Source organism: Erinaceus europaeus, chromosome 16, assembly GCF_950295315.1.
Source record: "Erinaceus europaeus chromosome 16, mEriEur2.1, whole genome shotgun sequence".
In the NCBI taxonomy this organism is placed as follows: domain Eukaryota; kingdom Metazoa; phylum Chordata; class Mammalia; order Eulipotyphla; family Erinaceidae; genus Erinaceus; species Erinaceus europaeus.
Window position 1 is genome coordinate 85411088 of NC_080177.1, and position 19268 is coordinate 85430355.

The 19268-nt window shown below is 44.3% G+C and overlaps 1 protein-coding gene across 1 annotated transcript in view; it reads right to left on the bottom strand.

The window, feature by feature from the left end:
* Positions 1-19268, bottom strand: part of MDGA2 (MAM domain containing glycosylphosphatidylinositol anchor 2) — a 343591-nt gene that overhangs the window by 164195 nt on the left and 160128 nt on the right. Inside the window, exon 7 of the mRNA XM_060175592.1 lies at positions 7332-7661. Within this exon, the coding sequence (XP_060031575.1) occupies positions 7332-7661 (330 nt within the window). The remainder of the gene's footprint in view (positions 1-7331; positions 7662-19268) is intronic.

Sequence of the window (19268 nt, forward strand, 5' to 3'; positions counted from 1 at the left end):
AGCGGGTATCTGCCTTGCCGTGTGTGTGGTCCAAGCTGGAGTCCCAACATTCCATGCGATTCTTGGGAATGTCAAGGCACTGGAGACCCTCTCTGTGCAGTGGCGTCTCTCCTCTCTCTGTGGCACTCTGTCTGAATGAAGAAGCACTAGGGAGGTTTGGTTTTTAGTGTTTTACTTGGCTGCCACACATTTGAAAGAACCCTGGTGTTCTCATGTTATTGTCATAGCCCCTTTTCTAAACCTTAATTCCTGACCCGAAGTTTCCTGTCTCTTCCTAAGGCTTTGTAGTTTAGTCAAAGAGGTAGCAAGTGGAAATCACATGACTGAGGTTATTCATTTACTTATTTATTTATTTTCCTTTTTGTTGCCCTCGTTTTATTGTTGTTGTAGTTATTGTTGTTGTTATTGATGTTGTCGTTGTTGGATAGGACAGAGAGAAATGGAGAGAGGAGGGGAAGACAGAGAGGGGGAGAGAAAGATAGACACCTACAGACCTGCCTCACCGCCTGTGAAGCGATCCCCTGCAGGTAAGCCCTGGGGCTCGAACCGGTCCTTGTACTTGGCACCATGTGCACTTAACCCACTGCGCTACCGCCCAACTGCCATGACGGGTTTCTGAGTCAAATTCACTAACCAGGAATATACCCTACTACCTGAGGTCATTTCAGGGAGAGGCTAGGCTTTGTATACAGATCAGAACTGGAGGGCAGGGGAGACAGCATAATGGCTATAAAAGCAGACTCTCTCATGCCCGAGGCTCCAAAGTCCCAGGTTCAATACCCCACCACCACCACCACCACCACCACCACACCAGGCGCCACCATAAACCAGAGATGAGCAGTGTTCTGGTATAAATAATAAATACATACATACATACAAAGCAAAAGAAAGATCATAGCTGGGCTCTGGCACAAAACTGGGCCCGTGTTCAACACCTTCCATCACTGCTTCACTACATGTGAGTCCCCGGGAAGCCACCCGGGATTATAAAGCTCAAATGCTTCCCTTGTCGAACAGGAACAAGAGATCACAGCCGGAACTAATGACCCAGGCAGCGTCCTTGCTTTCAGTCAACCTCTCACTGGGAGATGGCTATCCCACTTAACCAGATTCTACTAAAACCAGGACATCTTATATTTTTAACAATATTTTTAAATTAATTTATTATTCTATTGGGTAGAGACAGAGAGACACACGCAGCCCTTCTCCTCCTCTTCCTCCTCCCTCTTCTATTCCTCCTCTTCCTCCTCCTCTTCCTTCTAGTCCTTCAACACCATAGTGCCTCCTCTGCCACTAGCTCCTCCTCCTCTTCCTTCTCCTTCCCCTCCTCCTTCTGTTGCTGCTGCTTTTCCTTCTCCTCTACCTCTTCCTCCTCCTCCTTTTCCACATTCTCCTCTTCTCCTCCTCTTCCTTTTTATTGCTCCCATGGCCATTTTTTACTTAAATTTTTTTTTTCCACATGACCCTGCAATTCCTCTCCTGGGGACAGATCCTAAGGAGCCCAACACACCCATCCAAAAAGATCTGTGTACACCTGTGTTCATAGCAGCACAATGTGTAATAGCCAAAACCTGGAAGCCACCCAGGTGTCCCACAACAGATGAGTGGCTGAGCAAGCTGTGGTCTGTATACACAATGGAATACGACTCAGCTATAAAAATGGTGACTTCACCTTCTTCACCGCATCTTCGGTGAAGGTTGAAGGAATCCTGTGAGGTGGGATAAGTCAGAAAGAGAAGGGTGAATATGGGATGATCCCACTGATAGGCAGAAGCTGGAAAACCAAGGCCAGAAGGCAGAACACTAAGCAGAAGTTGGACTGGAGCTGGTGTATTGCACCAACGTCAAGGACTCTGGGGTTTTTGGGGTGAGGGGGTTCAGGTCCTGGAACAGGATGGCAGAGGAGGACCTAGTGGGGGTTGAACTGTTATGTGGGAAACTGGGAAATGTTATGCATGTATAGACTACTGTATTTACTGTCAACTGTCAAACAGTAATCCCCTAATAACGGAAAAAAATAAAAAAAAATTTTTCTATATTATTTGACAGGGCAGAGAGAAACTGAGAGGGGAGGAGAAGATAGAGAGGGAGAGAGAAAGACAGACACCTGCAGCCCCGTTTCACTGCTCATGAAACATCCTCCCCCCAGGTGGAGTCTGGGGGTTCGAACTGGGTTCTTTGGCCTGGTCTTGTGTACACTCGGCTGGGGGGTTGGGGAATGGCTCAGCCCCTCATTGATCTGTTCAGAAAAAAATGTGAGAACCTCAAAAAGCATTTAACTCTGCTAAACAAGAGATTTGCTCAACACTTGACATAGTGATTAGACAGTAACTGGTCAATGTTAAACTATAAACTGTAAGACCCTTGTTCAGACAGATATGTTTTGGGGAAGGGTTAGGCACTTCAAGAGGATACTGAGAGAAAAATCATGAATGTGTATGGCTTCTATGGACTTATAGTCCGATCTTATGTGAGAAACCTTGAATATTCAAGCATGATTACTGTTTAGTGAACTCTTATAAGCTATGGAGAATTTACTTACAGCAAATAGTTTCTGCATTTGTGATCTGAAAAAATACACATTTAGCATAACTGATGCCATTTATCATATTAAGTAATTAATTATTCTCTCAGCAATATTTTTTCAAAACAATTAGCAACTTACTGATAAAGTCAGTTAACAGAATTCCAAATATCCTCTTCTATTTGCCTTTAAATAGTTTCATTGAAAGGGGTATTGGGGGGGGGGTAGATAGCACAACGGTTATGCAAAGAGATTCTCAAGCCTGAATCTGAGGAAGTCCTAGGTTCATTCCCCTGCACCACCATGAGCCAGAGCTGGTGCATTGTAAAGATACCATCTTGCACATAAGCCCTCCGTACAGGATAGATGAACATTTAGTTCTGGCCGAAGTTGATGGGCTCTCTGATAGGGTCACTTCTATCTGCTGTTCTCCCCCGCTTCTCTCTCTCTCTTTCTCTCTCTCTCTCTCTCTCTCTCTCTCATTATCTGTATTTATTGAATAGAGACAGCCAGAAACCCAGGGAAGGGGTTGCTGGAGAGGGAGAGACACAGAGAGGCACTTGCAACAGCAACACTGCTTCCCCTGTGGGTGTCAGCCAGGGGCTGGACGCAGGGTCCCAACACACTGTGATATGTGCCCTCAATCAGGTGCACCACCCCCTGCATGCACACACGCACACACACGCGTGCACACACACTTAAATCCCTTGGAGTCACTGGGATAGCACTTGGAGATCAGTCTCTTCTCCGTGAAAAATGCTGAGCTCCAGCCAGACCCCAGGTCATAAAGCTACTAAGTCGTAGAACTGTCCCTGGACCCAAGTCCCAGCCTTGCACCACATGAAGCCATGCGATGTCTGTCAGCCCCTTTCCTAAACTAACTGGGAGCACTGGTCGCTGACTCTGCTGCCCTCAGTGGAGAAGGTTCTGACAGTCCGCAGTGCTTCATCTAATCTCTAGCCATCACTTCTAGTGAGTAGTCTCTCCCCATACTCTCTCCCTTCCTCTCTCTCCCTCTCCCAACCCTCTCCCCCTCCCTCTCCTTCCTTTAAAAACATTTTTCTATTATTTTTATTTATTGGCTAGAGACAGGCAGAGATTGAGAGAAAGAAGGAGATAGAGAGGGAAAGACACCTGCAGTCCTGCTTCAACACTTGCAAAGCTTTCCCCCTGCAGGTGGGCTCCTGGAGGCCATTTTCCCATTGTTATTGCTGTCGCTGTTGTTGGATAGGACAGAGAAATGGAGAGGGGAGGGGAAGACAAAGAGAGGGAGGGAGAAAAAGACAGACACCTGCAGACCTGCTTCTCCGCCTGTGAAGTGACTCCCCTGCAGACGAGGAGCCGGGGGGTCGGACCGGGATCTTTATACAGGTCCTTGCACTTTGCGCCAGGTGAGCTTAACCTGCTGTGCCACTGCCGGGCTCCCTATATTTTTATTTTAATAATCCTTGAAAACACTTTTAGAAATGTGATCCTAGCAACAATGTTTCAAGTCACATTAGACAGCAGCATACTTGGCAGCTCCCCTTACCATGGTATGTTCCATGTATCGCTACTAAACTAAGCACCGCTGGGATTCCTGGTGAGATGTGGTAGGAAATACAGAAAGGCTCGGAGTACTGGATGCTGAAATGCCATAATATGATATGATATATGATATGATATGATAATATGCCACGATATGATATGATATGATATGCCATGATATGATACATGATATGAGATAGGATATGCCATGATATGATATGCCATGGTATGGGATATTGATACATGATATTATATGATATTATATATGATATGGTATGACATGACATGATATGGTATGATATGATGTATGATATGGTATGATATGAGGTATGATATGGCATGATATGATATACCATGATATTATATGGTAGATGACATTATATGATATATGATATGGTATGATGTGATGTGTTATATTGCCGGGATAGCCTGAAGGTGCTTCTTCCCGAGCTAGTGCTCTCTGGGTTGGAGAGAACTCAACTGGAGCCGATCTAGGCTGCTGCGTGGGAGAGGGATCAGGAACTTGTGCCGCACTAACTTCGCAGGAGATACACTCTGGAACTCTCGGAGCTGGAAAGCAATTTCCGAGTGTCTTTAATCAGAAGAGCAGCTGTTTTTATACTCTCCAAGTAGGGTGGAAACAGGATGTGACATAGAGAGGGTGGAGCGAAAAGTGACTGGTGTGACAAGGAGAGGATCAGGGTGTGACAAGGAGAGGATCAGGGTGTGACAAGGAGAGGGGGTGGAGCAGGTGAGAATTCTACCACTGAACCACCAATGCCCTGGAGGGAGTGTGGTGCTTTATGTAAATATAAAATTGTTTTATGTAAATAGACCAAAGCTTTGAATGGGATCAGATCAATCCCTATATAGGCATATGGTTAAGCAGAAGCCAGGGGGAGCTGGCATACTACCCAACACCCCCCCCTTTCTTTTTAAATATTTGCCATAGTATCAGGAGTGTGGGGCACTTTGTGAGGCAGGGAGCTGATAAGAGGCACACTTTTTGGGGTTCTACTGTCCCTCCTTGCTCAACCTCTCCGTAGAGAGAGAGACTAACAGGATTGACACATCCCTCAGGCTCAAGCCCTTCCAAGCTCAACCATATCCTAACAATTCCCCAACATCTCCCTCTTACTTAATGGCCATATATAACTGGGTCAATGTCTGTAAAAGGCTTCATCTCTGTCAGGGGAACAGCAGTGTAGGGGTGAACAGAAACCTGTGTGGAAGAAAGCAGAATGATAGCATGTAAGTGTCTTCAAAAAGAACTAGCACAAGACAAGGAGGGATAAGTAAGAGTAGCAAGAGACAGAGTGAGCCAGATGGGTGGAGGAGTGGGGGCCTGATAAGCCGAGGGGAAAGAGGGGTGATCTGGCATTGCAAAATCCCGAGTCAGCTGGTGCCCCCTCTCCTAGTACACCCTGATCTCCACCAGTCTCTCTTTGCTCCACCCTCTCTACGTCACATCCTGTTTCCACCCTACTTGGCGAGTATATATATAAGGACAGGACTGTGATTAGAGATGGCTTAGATTGCGCTGCGTTCCACATGAATAAAGAGAAACTGCTTCCCAGCTCAGCCATGAGTCCCTGGTCGTCTCACCCTTGAAGCCTGCATACCAACATAGAGTATCATGTATCCTATCAGAGGAGATAAACAGATGTCACTGACCGAATGAACATGTCAATGATGAATAAAGGAGTGTAACAGCATTCTCCACTGGGCCCCCCCCAAAATCAGCCTATCTAAGTACTTGCACCAGTTTGGAAATACAGGCAAGATAAATATAGGCCAGTTGCCCTAGAAAAGGACGTCTGTCCAAACCTAAGTATGTCTCATCGCCCTAAATTTCTGCTACATTCACCATAGTTGATGAAAACGACATCTCCCTGAGCAGTGACACCAACTGCTGAAGTAAGTACAGGTGGCCCAAGTGCGGAGCCCTGTTCCTCCACCAAGGGGTGCCTCAGACGCAATGCGTCAGCCTGAACTGGAGGAGATGAAAGCTCAGGGCGACAAGTCGGCATCTAGGAGTGGGCGTGTTTTCTAAGTGGAAAGGCAACTTGACCATTAAGAACTCAGAGGGGCCGGGTGGAGGCACACCTTCCTGAGTGCACCTGCTACAATGTGCAAGGACACATTTGGGTCCCCACCTCCCCACCTGCAGGGGGAAAGCTTCACGAGTGCTGAGGCAGGGCCGCGGGGCTCTGTCTCCCTCTCTGTCTCCCGCTTGCCTCTAGATTTCTAGCTGTCTCCATCCAGTAAATGAAGATAGTAACAATAAATAAATAATTCTTAGGACAGGGCATGTCTGCCGGGGACACCTGTACTTTATGTTGTAAGTGCATGTTACTCACTCCAGGATTATATACAAGTAAGTCTTTAAAAAAATCAAGCTGGCAAAGCTAACACTGCTGTTTTGGCATTTCCTGGTAGCCCATGGAATTCAAACACTTCACAGGACCCGAGTTCATGTCCTTCCAAACCCAAGTGCTAACAGATTCTTCATCTCTGGGGTTACAATCAGTCAGAAGGAGATTGGTCCATGTTTTCATTTCTGACCTTAAAAGAGAAAAACAAAAAACTTTCCCTGCAAATTATTTTGATATTTAACCATTTTGCTGCCATTTTGCTGACTGGGTCAAAGATCCTGTCTGACTGCAGCTCTAACTCCATCGCAAATACCGATAGCTTATCTTGATGGAAATTCAATTTCTTAGATACATTTTTTTTCTTTTGCTCCGGGGCTCAGTACCAGCACTATGAATCCGCTGAACCTGGTGGCTATTTTTTTTCCATTTTATGCGACAGGACAGAGAGAAATGTGTGCCCTCACCCAGCCCCCAGAGCTCTTTATCTCTGAATACTTTTGCACTGCCTCAGTATTTTCTCTCGGGAACAAACCGTTTCTGTTTGATACTCAGAATAGGGTCTTCACTGTTTGTACACCTGCTGGCTCACCTCACCAGCAGAGCTGTGATGGAAGCTCTGTCAAGGGTTCACAGTGAATGAATCGCCCTCGACCTCAGTCTCTGCCTCTTAGACTCAACGAGGCCATCTGTTGGCACTTTTCCTGTTAAACCTCCTGTTAAACCTGAGGCTCTACAAGAAGTAACAGAGTCAACCTGACACCACCGGGCATTCCCTGAATGCTGTGCTTGTGGGTTCTGGATTCAGCTTCTGAGCCAAACTCTTAGGCTAGGCGCTGCTCTCTCTGCCACAGGGAAGGGCTCCCTCCACGAGCGAGCAGCATTCACACCTTCCGCACGCGACTCACCTGTGCTGCTGGAGATATTAACATCAATGCTGATGTCGGAAATCCCTCCTCCCTTCAGAGATGCTACACAGGTGTAGGTCCCAAAGTCTGTGAATTTTAAGTCGATGATGTCCAGGTTGGTGGTTCCGGGGGATATGTCGGGGTCAGTCTGCGTGATCACCATCCGCTCAGAGCTTCTTAACGGACGACCGTTTTTAAACCAGCTAAATGTCAACTCCTCGGAAGGAACTGCGTCTACTTGGCAAGAGATTTTTACTTCCCGGCCAATCTGGATGTTGTCGTCTTTGTGATAAGGGTCGGGTGTGATCCAGAATCTTCCTTTTTTTAATGCTAAGATACAAAAAGTCCATAAGGAGTTAGTGTTACATTTTTAAAGCTGGAACTGTCTATGAACCATTGGATTCTGATGCATAGGGGCAGGAGGATGGCATAAACATACAGGTAGGATATTCATCTTAATCAACAGGACATCTGCCTAGCACACAGGTGCGGGAATAACAAAAGACACAGAAACTATGATGTGATCTCCAGGGAGAAAAGTGTCCCTGGAATGTGAATGTCCCACAAAGCAGGAGGTGTTCCCTACCTGTGCTGTTCTTACTCGGTGATTTTTGTATTAATAATCAAAGCCTTGTGATTTGTGTATTAGTGACCAAAGCCTCGGTGATTTTTGTCTTAGGGATCTAAGCCTTATGAGACTAAAACAATAAAGTTCTGCTTGAGTGTGACAGAGACGTCTGCTGGAGCTCGACTCAGCACCAACTCACTCGTCTCTCATCCTTCCTCATCCGCTCACATGCCCCTCCTCTTTCCGGGACTCCTGAGACCTGCTGGGGCTGGCCCCCAGCATAATCCCCTATTTCTCAGTTGAGCAAAGAACAGCTCGGACATCTAAGCATCATTTAAGAACACCCTAGATGTTGTTTTCGCCGGGCTGGCTTCACGGGCGGGTAACAGACGACCCGGGACTCATGGCTGGGTTGTACGCAGTATCTCTTTATTCATGCAGGACGCAGCACAATCTATACCAAGCTAAGCTAAACTAAAACTAAAACTAAAATAATATACTTGCCAAGTAGGGTGTAAACAGGATGTGACATAGAGAGGGTGGAGAGAAAAGTGACTGGTGAAAATCAGGGTGTGACAAGGAGAGGGGGCGGAGCAGGTGAGAATTTGACCACTGAACCACCAATGCCCTGGAGGGAGGGTGGTGCTTGTTAACAGCGGTTATGTAAATAGAATGAAGTGGTTATGTAAATAGAATAGTGTTAAGCAGGGGGGATTAAACTAATGAAACAGAAGGGGTTTTTAGAAGCATACCAACACCTAGAGATGGTGCATGTCTGTTAGTTAGTACCAGATCTTTTTTCCTTACTGTTAATTTTCAGATATCTGTATTTCTTTATTTTTGTACCTGAGTGAAGAGATACATGACTATCAACAAACAAACAAACAGACACACGAAGCTTTCTTGTCATTCAGGAGATGTCTGTGGGGCTTCTGCACACAGACACAGAGACTAGATACTACTGTTACTATGAGAGATGGCCAAACAGACACGATTCTGGCTCCATCGATTAGTTTCATTTATCCACTAACACTTAGGATTTTATTCTCAGGTAATCACAAACTATATGGATATGGAATGCTTTGTAGTTTGAAGACGTCTGAATCTCAGAGACGCTATCTCTGAAATATTGTTTAGAAAACATATAAGGCATGTTTACTAGGAATTACTTTTTTCTTGTTTTTTTCTCTACATCATGATATATCAGAATAATAAAACTACTGAGAGGACTGCAGACTTTGATGAATTAGACTAAACTACCAATCTAAAAGCCACTGATAAAAAAGGGAACCATGAAACTATTTTTTTATGTATTAAAGACTTTCTTTTAAAGATGTACTTATTTAATTTTTTAACTTTATTTTATTTGATAGAACAGAGAAAAACTGTGAGGAAGGGTAATACAGAGAGACACCGGCAGCACTGTTTCACCACTCACAAAGCTTCCCCCCTGCAGGTGAGGATGTGGGGCTCGAACCTGGATCGTTATACATTGTAACATGTGAGTTCAACCAAATGCACCACCACTCAACCACTGTGTCTATTTGTGTCATTCTCTCCTATGGGGGGGGGGTTGATTTAGAGCAGGGAAGGCTTATGGGTGACACAATGAAAATAAAAATAACTCATGCCCAACATTATTTGTTCATCTCACTATGAAATAATTCTACTAATTATTATGTCTCTTACATTAGCTTTCCAAATGAAAGATCCTAAAGTTAAAAGAGTGACAGGTTAGTCTGCTAAGCAAGCCAACATTTAGGAATGTCTGAGTTCGTAGCAGGGACCATTTGGCTGGTGACATAGCTTGTACACTTAAGCTACTTCATCCTTAAAATACGATTTTTTGTAAAGAATAGAAAAGCTCTGAGGGGTAAAACCAGTGTGTGTGTGTGTGTGTGTGTGTGTGTGTGTGTTTATACCTACTCACAAAACTAAAGCATAGCTCTACAAACTCTCCACATCTATACTTGACATCTTACTTGTCAGGCATAGGCATATTAAGAACTCGAATTTTTAGTTATCATCTTTCATTCCTATGTGGTCCAATATAGGCGATCTAATGTTTACAGCCAAATTCATCATTTATAAAAACAGGAGGTGATAGGATTAGTCTCCCTCTGAGACCCATTGTGAAAAGTAAATTAGCATTAGTGTAGAGCTTTGAAAATATAAAGTGTTTAATATAGTTAATCAACTGGGAAGCAGGTTTCTTCGTTTATAATTAAACACTCCTTGCAGTGAACAATTTCTAGTAGTTTATGCAATGTTAATTTAAAGCCATTTCCTGCTACCAGTTAAGATTTCAAATGCTTAAAATCGATCTGTGATTAGTACCAGAGTCTAACATGGGTCCTATAGACATAACAAGACTCTTTAGAAATGAAGATATTCTAAGGAGAAAGAGAGGAGAAATCCCTTTCCCCAAATGTAATTTCTGAGCCTGAATACTGAGAGTCCCCTAAGGCCAGCCTGGGAGAACATCAGAGTGAGCTTAATATAGGATAAATTGTGATGCATGACACCCAGAAGGGCTTGTTTAGACTGGCCGTGCACGGAGAGGACGCCTTCAGGCCTGGCTTCAGATCTGAACCAGCACGTTGCAACGCAGCCCCATGCCAAGCCTCTCCTGCTCCCCTTTCACACTGTGAGGCCTGAAAGGACAATCGAGCCACATCTATACCTGACAGCTTACTTCTCCGTAAATTCTAATTCACTGATGTCCCTGGACTTTGACATTTTCAAAGGCACGATGTTTGTAGAAGGAAATCAGTGTATAAGAAGTCAGACCACGGCGAGAATTGAAGGAGAACTTGGTATTGCCTTTCCCCTAGAGGGAAAAAAAATGTGGGTTTTTGCCTGTGAATGTTTAGCTTTCTGCGGGTGACTTTTACTGTTTATATCATATTACTTTGTTTCCTGGCCTCCGGGGTTATCGCTGGGGCTTCATGCCAGCACTATGAGTCCACTGCTCCTGGTGGCCATTTCTTCCATTTTATTGGACAGGACAGAGAGAAACTGGGGGGGTGTAAAGAGGAGAGAGACACCTGCAGACCTGCTTCACTACTTGTGAAGTGCTCCCCCCCACACACACACAGGTAGGGAGCAGGGTCTTGAATACGGGTCCTTGTGCTTAGTACTCTGTGCGCTTAACTGGCTGTGCCCCCACCCAGTGCCCCATGGTATATTACTTTTAGAGTTTAACCCAGAAGAGCAATTTGGGGACGTCTGCGCCTGTAGCATCCAGGGAGAGATGCTCAGGAGCACTGAAGCTGAAGCTGTGACTGAATCTTGATTATAGCTGTCAACAGGTACGGCATGTATTGCTTGTCAGATGTTCCACAGAGCACACAGCACAAAGTAGTTCCACAATAAAACGTGCAGAAAAAAAATTACACGGATGAAATAAATTTAAAAAAAAACTTAAATTTTAATGACAGACATCTATAGGAAGTTAATATCAGCGCTAAGAGTCTATTTCAGAAAGTGGGTTAGCCATAGTTACCACTAATCACCTTTCAACAAGATAAACTACTTGAAAATGTCTCCAAGTACATTAACATCTAACACATAGAAACTGAGTCTGGGAGACTTTTCCCTCTTGGCTCATCTCTATAAGGAGAGAGGCTAACAAGTGGGGTGTCTTTCCAGACCTCCATCCAAGGATGGGAGAGCTCCCCTAAGCTCTACCAAGCTGTCACATAGTCCCACACAATGACAGATGAGTGGCTAAAAAAAATAAAAATAAAAAATAAGTGTGTGTGTGTGTGTGTGTGTGTGTGTGTGTGTGTAGGATGGATTACCATTCAGATGTTTAGAATGATGAAGTTGTCTCCTTTGCATCATCCTGGATGAAACTGGAAGACATCATGTTAAGTGACAGAAGCCAAAAAGAGAAGGCCAGCCACTGAATGGTGCCACTTCTACGTGGGAGCTTACAATCAGGAGCAGGGAGGAAGGGAGAAGTGAAGCGTGAGCCGGGCTCTGGGAGGGCTGCGGGGGGAAGAGGCCAGGCCCGTGCAGCCAGGTGAATCACGACTTTCTGTGCACGTGACTGCACTGTAAAGCACTGACCTCCTCAATAAAACATTAAGAAATAAAAAATAAAACAAATTAAGTAAGTAATTAATGACCCCTAGTAAAGCAATTCAAGGAAAAAAAACCCAAATAAATAATACATAGAGTACTAATATTATGGTTTTGTTGCCGATTCTAACAGTAGTATAAATTTTTGACAAGTTAAAATTTTTCTGTATAACTTGAGATGTTATTTCCCTTCCAATATGTTAATGTAATTACTTTAACTGCTATCTGACCACCCACTTGGTAAGTCTGTATTACCCCCTTCAAATGTTAGCATGATTCATAAGGTTTTATTTCCTCAGGATTTTTGTCTCAAAGCTATTGGCTCTCTACTTATCAGTCTGGGTGCTGGTGACCTATGTTTATTTCATGACAATTTATTCAGTTTATAACATAACTTATAAACTTGCACTTGCAAATTCCACTACTTCCGATACATGCCAAGAAGTTAAAGTAGTATTCTACACTGTGTTTCAAAGCCATAGATTGCATTTGTTCAGCTTAAACAATCAACAAAGAAGTGAGTGAAATGGAAGGGTAACAATTATCACTAGTTAGGCAGAGTTTAGACTCCCCATACTGTGAGAGAAAATAATAATCGAATCAGAATCATAAGCTTTCCGTTCATGAGAGTGAGAGGGAGGTTCACACTAAATATACATCTAAATTAGTAAACTCGTTGCAATCCACTGCATGCCTCTTTTATTTTTTTTTCTCCTATTCCTTTTGGAAGAAATTAATTGTCAGTATGAAATAACTGAAAAGGGTCATTGCCAAGGTAGGAACAATCTTCCAAAAGACGTCTCTGTGAAGGAGCTTCTTAGTCACTGCATGTGGTGAAAGCAGTCCTAAGATGACGCCGCGTCCTGCCCTCCTCCACAGCCATGGAGACCGGGAGAGGCAGAATGTTTAAGAGAGAGGTTGACAGCAGAGGCGTAATCCCGTTTTCTGTGCTCAGCATCTTGACTCCTTCTTTGGAATTCCTGATGTGTTGGAGTGCTGCTGCTGGGAAGTTAAGGGTTTCCCTTTCTGTTTAGGAAACGGGGTGGCCGCTGTCCCTTAATGACAGCACTGTGTGCACTTGGCTGCACTCACTGACTCTGTGACACTCACTGGGGGGACATGGCATGGAGAAAGGAGGACTTCTTTGCAGCCTGACAAAGAGTTATCACTACTGTAAAAAGAAAAAAAACCTTAAAAAATGTTATTGAGGAGATCTTTCCCAAGTCTGTTGTTTCAGGGTACAATTTCACATCCTCTGAGAGCATGTGCCAGTCTCTCTCACATGCCAGCAACGTGTTCCTGTGTTCCTTCTCTGCAGTGCCGGGCTCGGGCCGGGTCTCCTGCACTGCCATGCCCGCCACACCGCAGTGACTTCAGCTCTGCAGATGGAGGCCGGTGATTCGCATCTGCTTCATTTCGGGGTGTCTCTCTCCTTCTCCGGCATGGTGTCCTCCAGGGGAAAGGTAACAGGCTGGTTCTTTCTCGCTCACAACAGGGGTGACACGAAGTAAAAGACACCAGGGGACTCTTAGCGTGAATCTAGAATCTGAGTCCTTAGAGTCCCAGAATCCTAGAGTCCGTTTATTGGCAAAGTGGACATGAGTTAAATAGAAAAGCAATGGAGGTAATTATTGTTGCAATATGACAGAAATTACAGGTTTCTTAACAGTCAGCATGCCCCTAAGGTAGGGGGCTGGTATGACAGGAATTGATGAGATACAGGACAGTTATTCTCCATGACACAAGCAACTTAATTATCCAAAGGTATCTGAGAGAAGCATAGGGGTTAAACCTGTAGGGTGAGACCGAGAGAAGATGGATATCAAAAGGCCATATAGTTTGGCATTTCTCTTGTCCGGGGTCTGAGGTGTGTGAAGTGTGTGATAAGGTGTGTTCTTCTGTGATCAGAAGGTGACTTTGAATAAGTGAATCTGTGGCCATGTGGCCTGAAGTTAATGGAGGGAAGTACTGGGGTATCTGTGGGCCTGAGAGTCAAGAAGGAAAGAACCAAGTCTGAGTTTCCCCCCTTATGCTCACCTCGGTTGAGAGAGACTCACCAAGAGGGTATCTTCTCAGACCTCCATCCAGGGACGGGGGTGGCTCTCCCTAAGCTCTGTCAGGCTCACACATGGTCCCGACAGCCTCTCCCTGCTTTGTTTTCTTCACGCCACACACGAGTGGGATCTGGCTTTCTTCCATGAGGTGAGGGCTTAGCAATCTTCTAATGAAGTGTTAGCAGATGCAATTCCGAGCTTCTCAGTTAAGGTGATGCCACTAGTCAGGTGAACCACTGAGACTCTCTCTCACACACATACACACAAAGATCATTAGACATCAGGAGACAGGAGTTCAGAAAGGTAGAACGTGAAAGACATTGCTCCGGGGTGCTGTGTGGTGGCCCACCTGGTTGAGCACGCATGTTACGGTGCACACGGACTGTATTCAAGTGTTCAAGGCCCGGTCCCCACCTGCAGGAGGGAAGCTTCAGGAGTGGTGAAGCAGTGCTGCGGGTGTCTCTCTGTCTCTCTATCTCTCCCTGCTTCTCAGTTTCTGGTTGTCTCTATCCAATACATGAATAAAGATGATTTTTTAAAAATTCAAGAAAGAAAGAAACAGGAAGAAAGAAAGCAAGAAAGCACATTGCTCCAAGTTCCTAATAAATACTTCCACTGAAGGACCAGATGGCCTTTTTCCAAGATGAAATTACAAAGATGAATGCCAGTTTAAGAACAGCTGACAGTTCACATTCCCTCAATAAAAATTAAGAAGTTGGAAATTAGAAAGTTGTGGGCCCCTTGATATGTACCTAAAATAGACCTACTAGGTTTTTCCAAAATGGAGACCCCAAATGTCACCTGCAATATTCTTGCCTTTACATTGCTGATTATTTAACAATTCGTCCTACTTTATGTCTTAATGCTTTTTCAGCCACCAGGTTCCAGATGCTACCATGATTCCAACCTGACTTCCCTGGGCAGACGCCCTCACCCATGTGTCCTGGAACCTCCCCTCCCCAGAGCCCTGCCCCACTAGGGACAGACAGACACAGGCTGGGGGTGTGGATCCACCTGCCAACACCCATGTCCAACGGAGAAGCAATGACAGAAGCCAGACCTTCCACCTTCTGCTCCCCATAATAAGCCTGGGTCCATGCTCCCGGAGGGATAAAGAACAGGGAAGCTTCCAATGGAAGGGATGGGAATTGTGTGGTGACAGTTGTGTGGAGATGTACCCCTCTTATCCTATGATCTTGTCCATCATTATTAAATCAATTTTTTTTTTAATTAAGAAGTTGGGGAAAAAATACTCCTGACATCTGAAATTCTAACATGTCAGTAATGACGTAATCTGACATCAGTGTTCTACCAAAATAAACAGTGCTTTGTAGGATTCATTTATCTGGTGATATGTGTGCATAGTCTATGTATTTTTTATTCGGCTACAAGGGAGGCCCTTATCGAGGTCAGAGGTTCTCAACAGCAGCACTACTGCTATGCTGGATGGATGAGATAATTCTGTTTTCACAGCATTTGCCCAGTGCATGGGAGGATTGCTGGCCTGGCCTCTAATCTTTAGATGCTAACATTGTATCACAAGCCTTCGTCATGACATTTAAAACTATCTTACTATGCAGCCAAAAGTCCTCTGAAAAACAAAATTGCATCTCAGTTTAAACACTGACCTGCCATATAAGTAAAATGTTACTCTCTTTCTGTTTCTCCCCCACAGAGTTTGTGTCATGCACTTGGTGATGACTGTGACGTGAATGGAACCCAACCCCTTCCAGGCAGGCTCACTCCGCAGGGTGGCTGTGTGCTACACCTGCACACAGAGGAATCCTCACTGGCTCCTCCTCATCTTTAAAAAGTATCAGCTGTAACTGATTTTCCTTCAGTTCATTCCAAAGTATCTTCCCAACTTCCAAATACTGGAAATTAATGAATTAGTTTCGGGATAAAAGTGTGAGCATTGTGCTGATAATTTTTCTCTTTCTAGCCAGTGATATTTTACTAGACAGATCTATTATGGTTAAAAGGAATAGAAACTACAAAGCTGGTGTTTTTCTATGCACACACAAATTTCAGATTAGTATTTCTATTTTGAAAATAAGGAGAGAGAGTGAGAAAGGAAGAAAGATGAAAGAAAGAGAGAAAAATAGAGGAGAAAAGAAGAGAGAAGGGGTGGGAGTTGGTAAACCCAGCAAAGTGTACTGTGTACCATGCGAAAGGTCCTGGGTTCAAGCCCCCAGCATCAACAGGCTGGGCAGAAGTTTTGCAAGCAGTGGAGGAGTGCTGCAGATATGTCTCTCTCTACCCGTCACTGCTGTTTCTCTGTGTTTTTACCAGAAAGGGGAAAAATAAAATGGCCACTGGGAATGGTGAAGTCAAGATAGGCACAAAGTACTAGTGATAACCCTGATGTCACAAGAAAAACAAGCCAACAAGAGAGGCCCAGGAAGTAGCCGAATGGTTACACAAAAGCAGCTCCTGCCTGAAGCTCTGAGGGCCCGGATTCCAGGGCAGGTACCTCCATAAGCCAAAGCTGAGCAGGATCTGATCTCCCTCTCTCTCTCATTAAAATAAAATAGACATAATAGTAAAGAAAAAAATAAAAGAAATGTTAACCAGAAGAAGGGGAAGCAGCAGAGATGTTACGCAACAGACTTCCATGCCTGCAAGTCCGAGGCTTAATGGTCAGCACCCAGCACCGCCATAAGCCAGAACTGAGCAGCAGCCTGATTAAAAAAGAAGACATACAATTGATTTCCCCCTCTCATATTAATTAACCACTGATTTATATGTCTACATTTTGCGAGGAGTGTACATAAACACCATTCCCACCACCAAAGGACTGTGACCCATCCCTCCCACCCACTCCCACCCCCCACTGGCCCAGGAAGCTGCATGTCTACCCCTCACCACAGGGCTTTTACTTTGGTGCCCTACTTACAATTTGGTCAGGTCCTGCTTTTAGTTTCCCTTTCAGATCTTCTTAGTCAACTTCTGTTGATGAGTGGGATCATCCCATACTCATCTTTATCTTTCTGACTTAGTTCACTTAACATAATTCCTTCTAGGTCTGTCCAAGATGGGTCAGAGAAGGTGGGTTCATTGTTCTTGATAGCTGCATAGTATTCCATTGTGTATATATACCACAGCTTTCTCAGCCACTCATCTGTTGTTGGGCACCTGGGTTGCTTCCAGGTTTTAGCTATTATGAATTGTGCTGCTATGAACATAGGAGTACACACCTCTTTTTGGTTGGGTATTATGGAGTCCTTGGGGTATAACCCCAGGAGAGGAATTACTGGATCATATGGAAGGTCCATGTCTAGCCTTCTGAGAGTTTTCCAGACTGCTCTCCACAGAGGCTGTACCAATGTACATTCCCACCAGCAATGTAAAAGGGTTCCTCTGTCCCCACATCCTCTCCAGCATTTGTTGCTGCTGTCCTTTTTGATGTATGCCATTCTTACAGAAGTGAGGTGGTATCTTAGTGTTGTCTTAATTTGCATTTCTCTGACAATCAGTGACCTAGAGCAGTTTTTCATATGTTTGTTAGCCTTTTGGATCTCCTCTGAGGTGAATGTTTTGTTCATATCCTCTGCCCATTTTTGGATGGGGTCATTTGCTTTTTTGGTGCTAAGTTTGCTGAGCTCTTTATATATTTTGGTGATTAGTTTCTTGTCTGATGTCTGGCATGTGATCAATTGTATGTCTCAAAGTTTCTCAAAACACAAACTGAATCTTTTTAATATATAGGCTGTGTATTTGATATGCGGACTCTCTCAAAAGCCTAGACCAAGTAGATTAGAAGCATCCAATAGCACAGCTATATACAAGATACTGGATACTGTACAGCAAACCATAACAAAAGGACTTTTCAAAGTTAACCCAATTAACAAATAATGTGATGATAACATTAACTATCGATTGTCTTTTTGAACCCTAAGACAGCAGGAACCTCACATCTCCACTATAGAGCCCCTACTTCCCCCAGTCCTGGAACCCTTGGATAGGGCCCACTTTCCCATATGCATCTCCCAATCCAAACCAAATAATATTGCATCCGCCGATCACAACCTAACCAACTCAACGATTGCCACCTCAACATGCTTCACCTCAGACTGTGTCCAGAGACTTCACATATGGAATGACAACCCTTCAGCTTCATTACTCGGGTGAGACCTTTCCTTTCATAGTATACTCTAATTCCATCTCAGGTGGTTCACTTTCTAACAAAGTCCCATATCCTAGATATACACCAGTTTCTGTGAGAGAGAGCTTATGTTCACACGTATCCATAAACTACTGCAAAATATATACCTGAAAGCAGAAGTAAACTAGAGTTTGCAGTGAGTACCTCCCTAACACTTCCTCTCCACTATTCCAAGCTTGGGATCCATGATTGCTCAACAACTTGTTTGGCTTCGTATGTTAACTCTCTTTTCAGCCACCAGGTTCCAGATGCCACCAGGATGCTGGCCAGGCTTCCCTGGATTGAAGACCCCACCAATGTGTCCTGGAGCTCAGCTTCCCCAGAGACCCACCCTACTAGGGAAAGAGAGAGGCAGACTGGGAGTATGGACCGACCAGTCAATGCCCATGTTCAGCGGGGAAGCAATTACAGAAGCCAGACCTTCTACCTTCTGCATCCCACAATGACCCTGGGTCCATACTCCCAGAGGGCTGGAGAATGGGAAAGCTATCAGGGGAGGGGGTGGGTTATGGAGATTGGGTGGTGGGAATTGTGTGGAGTTGTGCCCCTCCTGCCTTATGTTTTTGTTCATTAATCCTTTCCTAAATAAAAAATTAAAAATAAATAAATTAATTAAAAAAAAGAAGACAAATGATCTACCTGAAATTCAGAGATCATCTTATAGAGTCTGGAAGAGGAATGACTTAATGATTAGCTTTGATTAACTATATTAAAGAATGTATTGAGATACGCAATGGTGTTGGGGCAATATTGGACAAGATTCAAAGGGACACAGAAGACAAAGTCACTCATCTAATTAAACATTCTCATAAAATCTCGCACAGTTCAAGATTACTAAACTAAAATTAAAGTCTTTTTTTTTTTTTTTTTTCCTCCAGGGTTATTGCTGGGCTCAGTGCCTGCACCATGAATCCACCACTCCTGGAGGCCATTTTTTTCCCCTTTTGTTGCCCTTGTTGTTGTAGCCTCGTTGTGGTTATTATTATTGCCATTGTGGTCTCAAAACTTTACATCAGGCTCAACCTGATGCTGTTGACTGGCTACAGAAGAAGGGCAAATGCTAG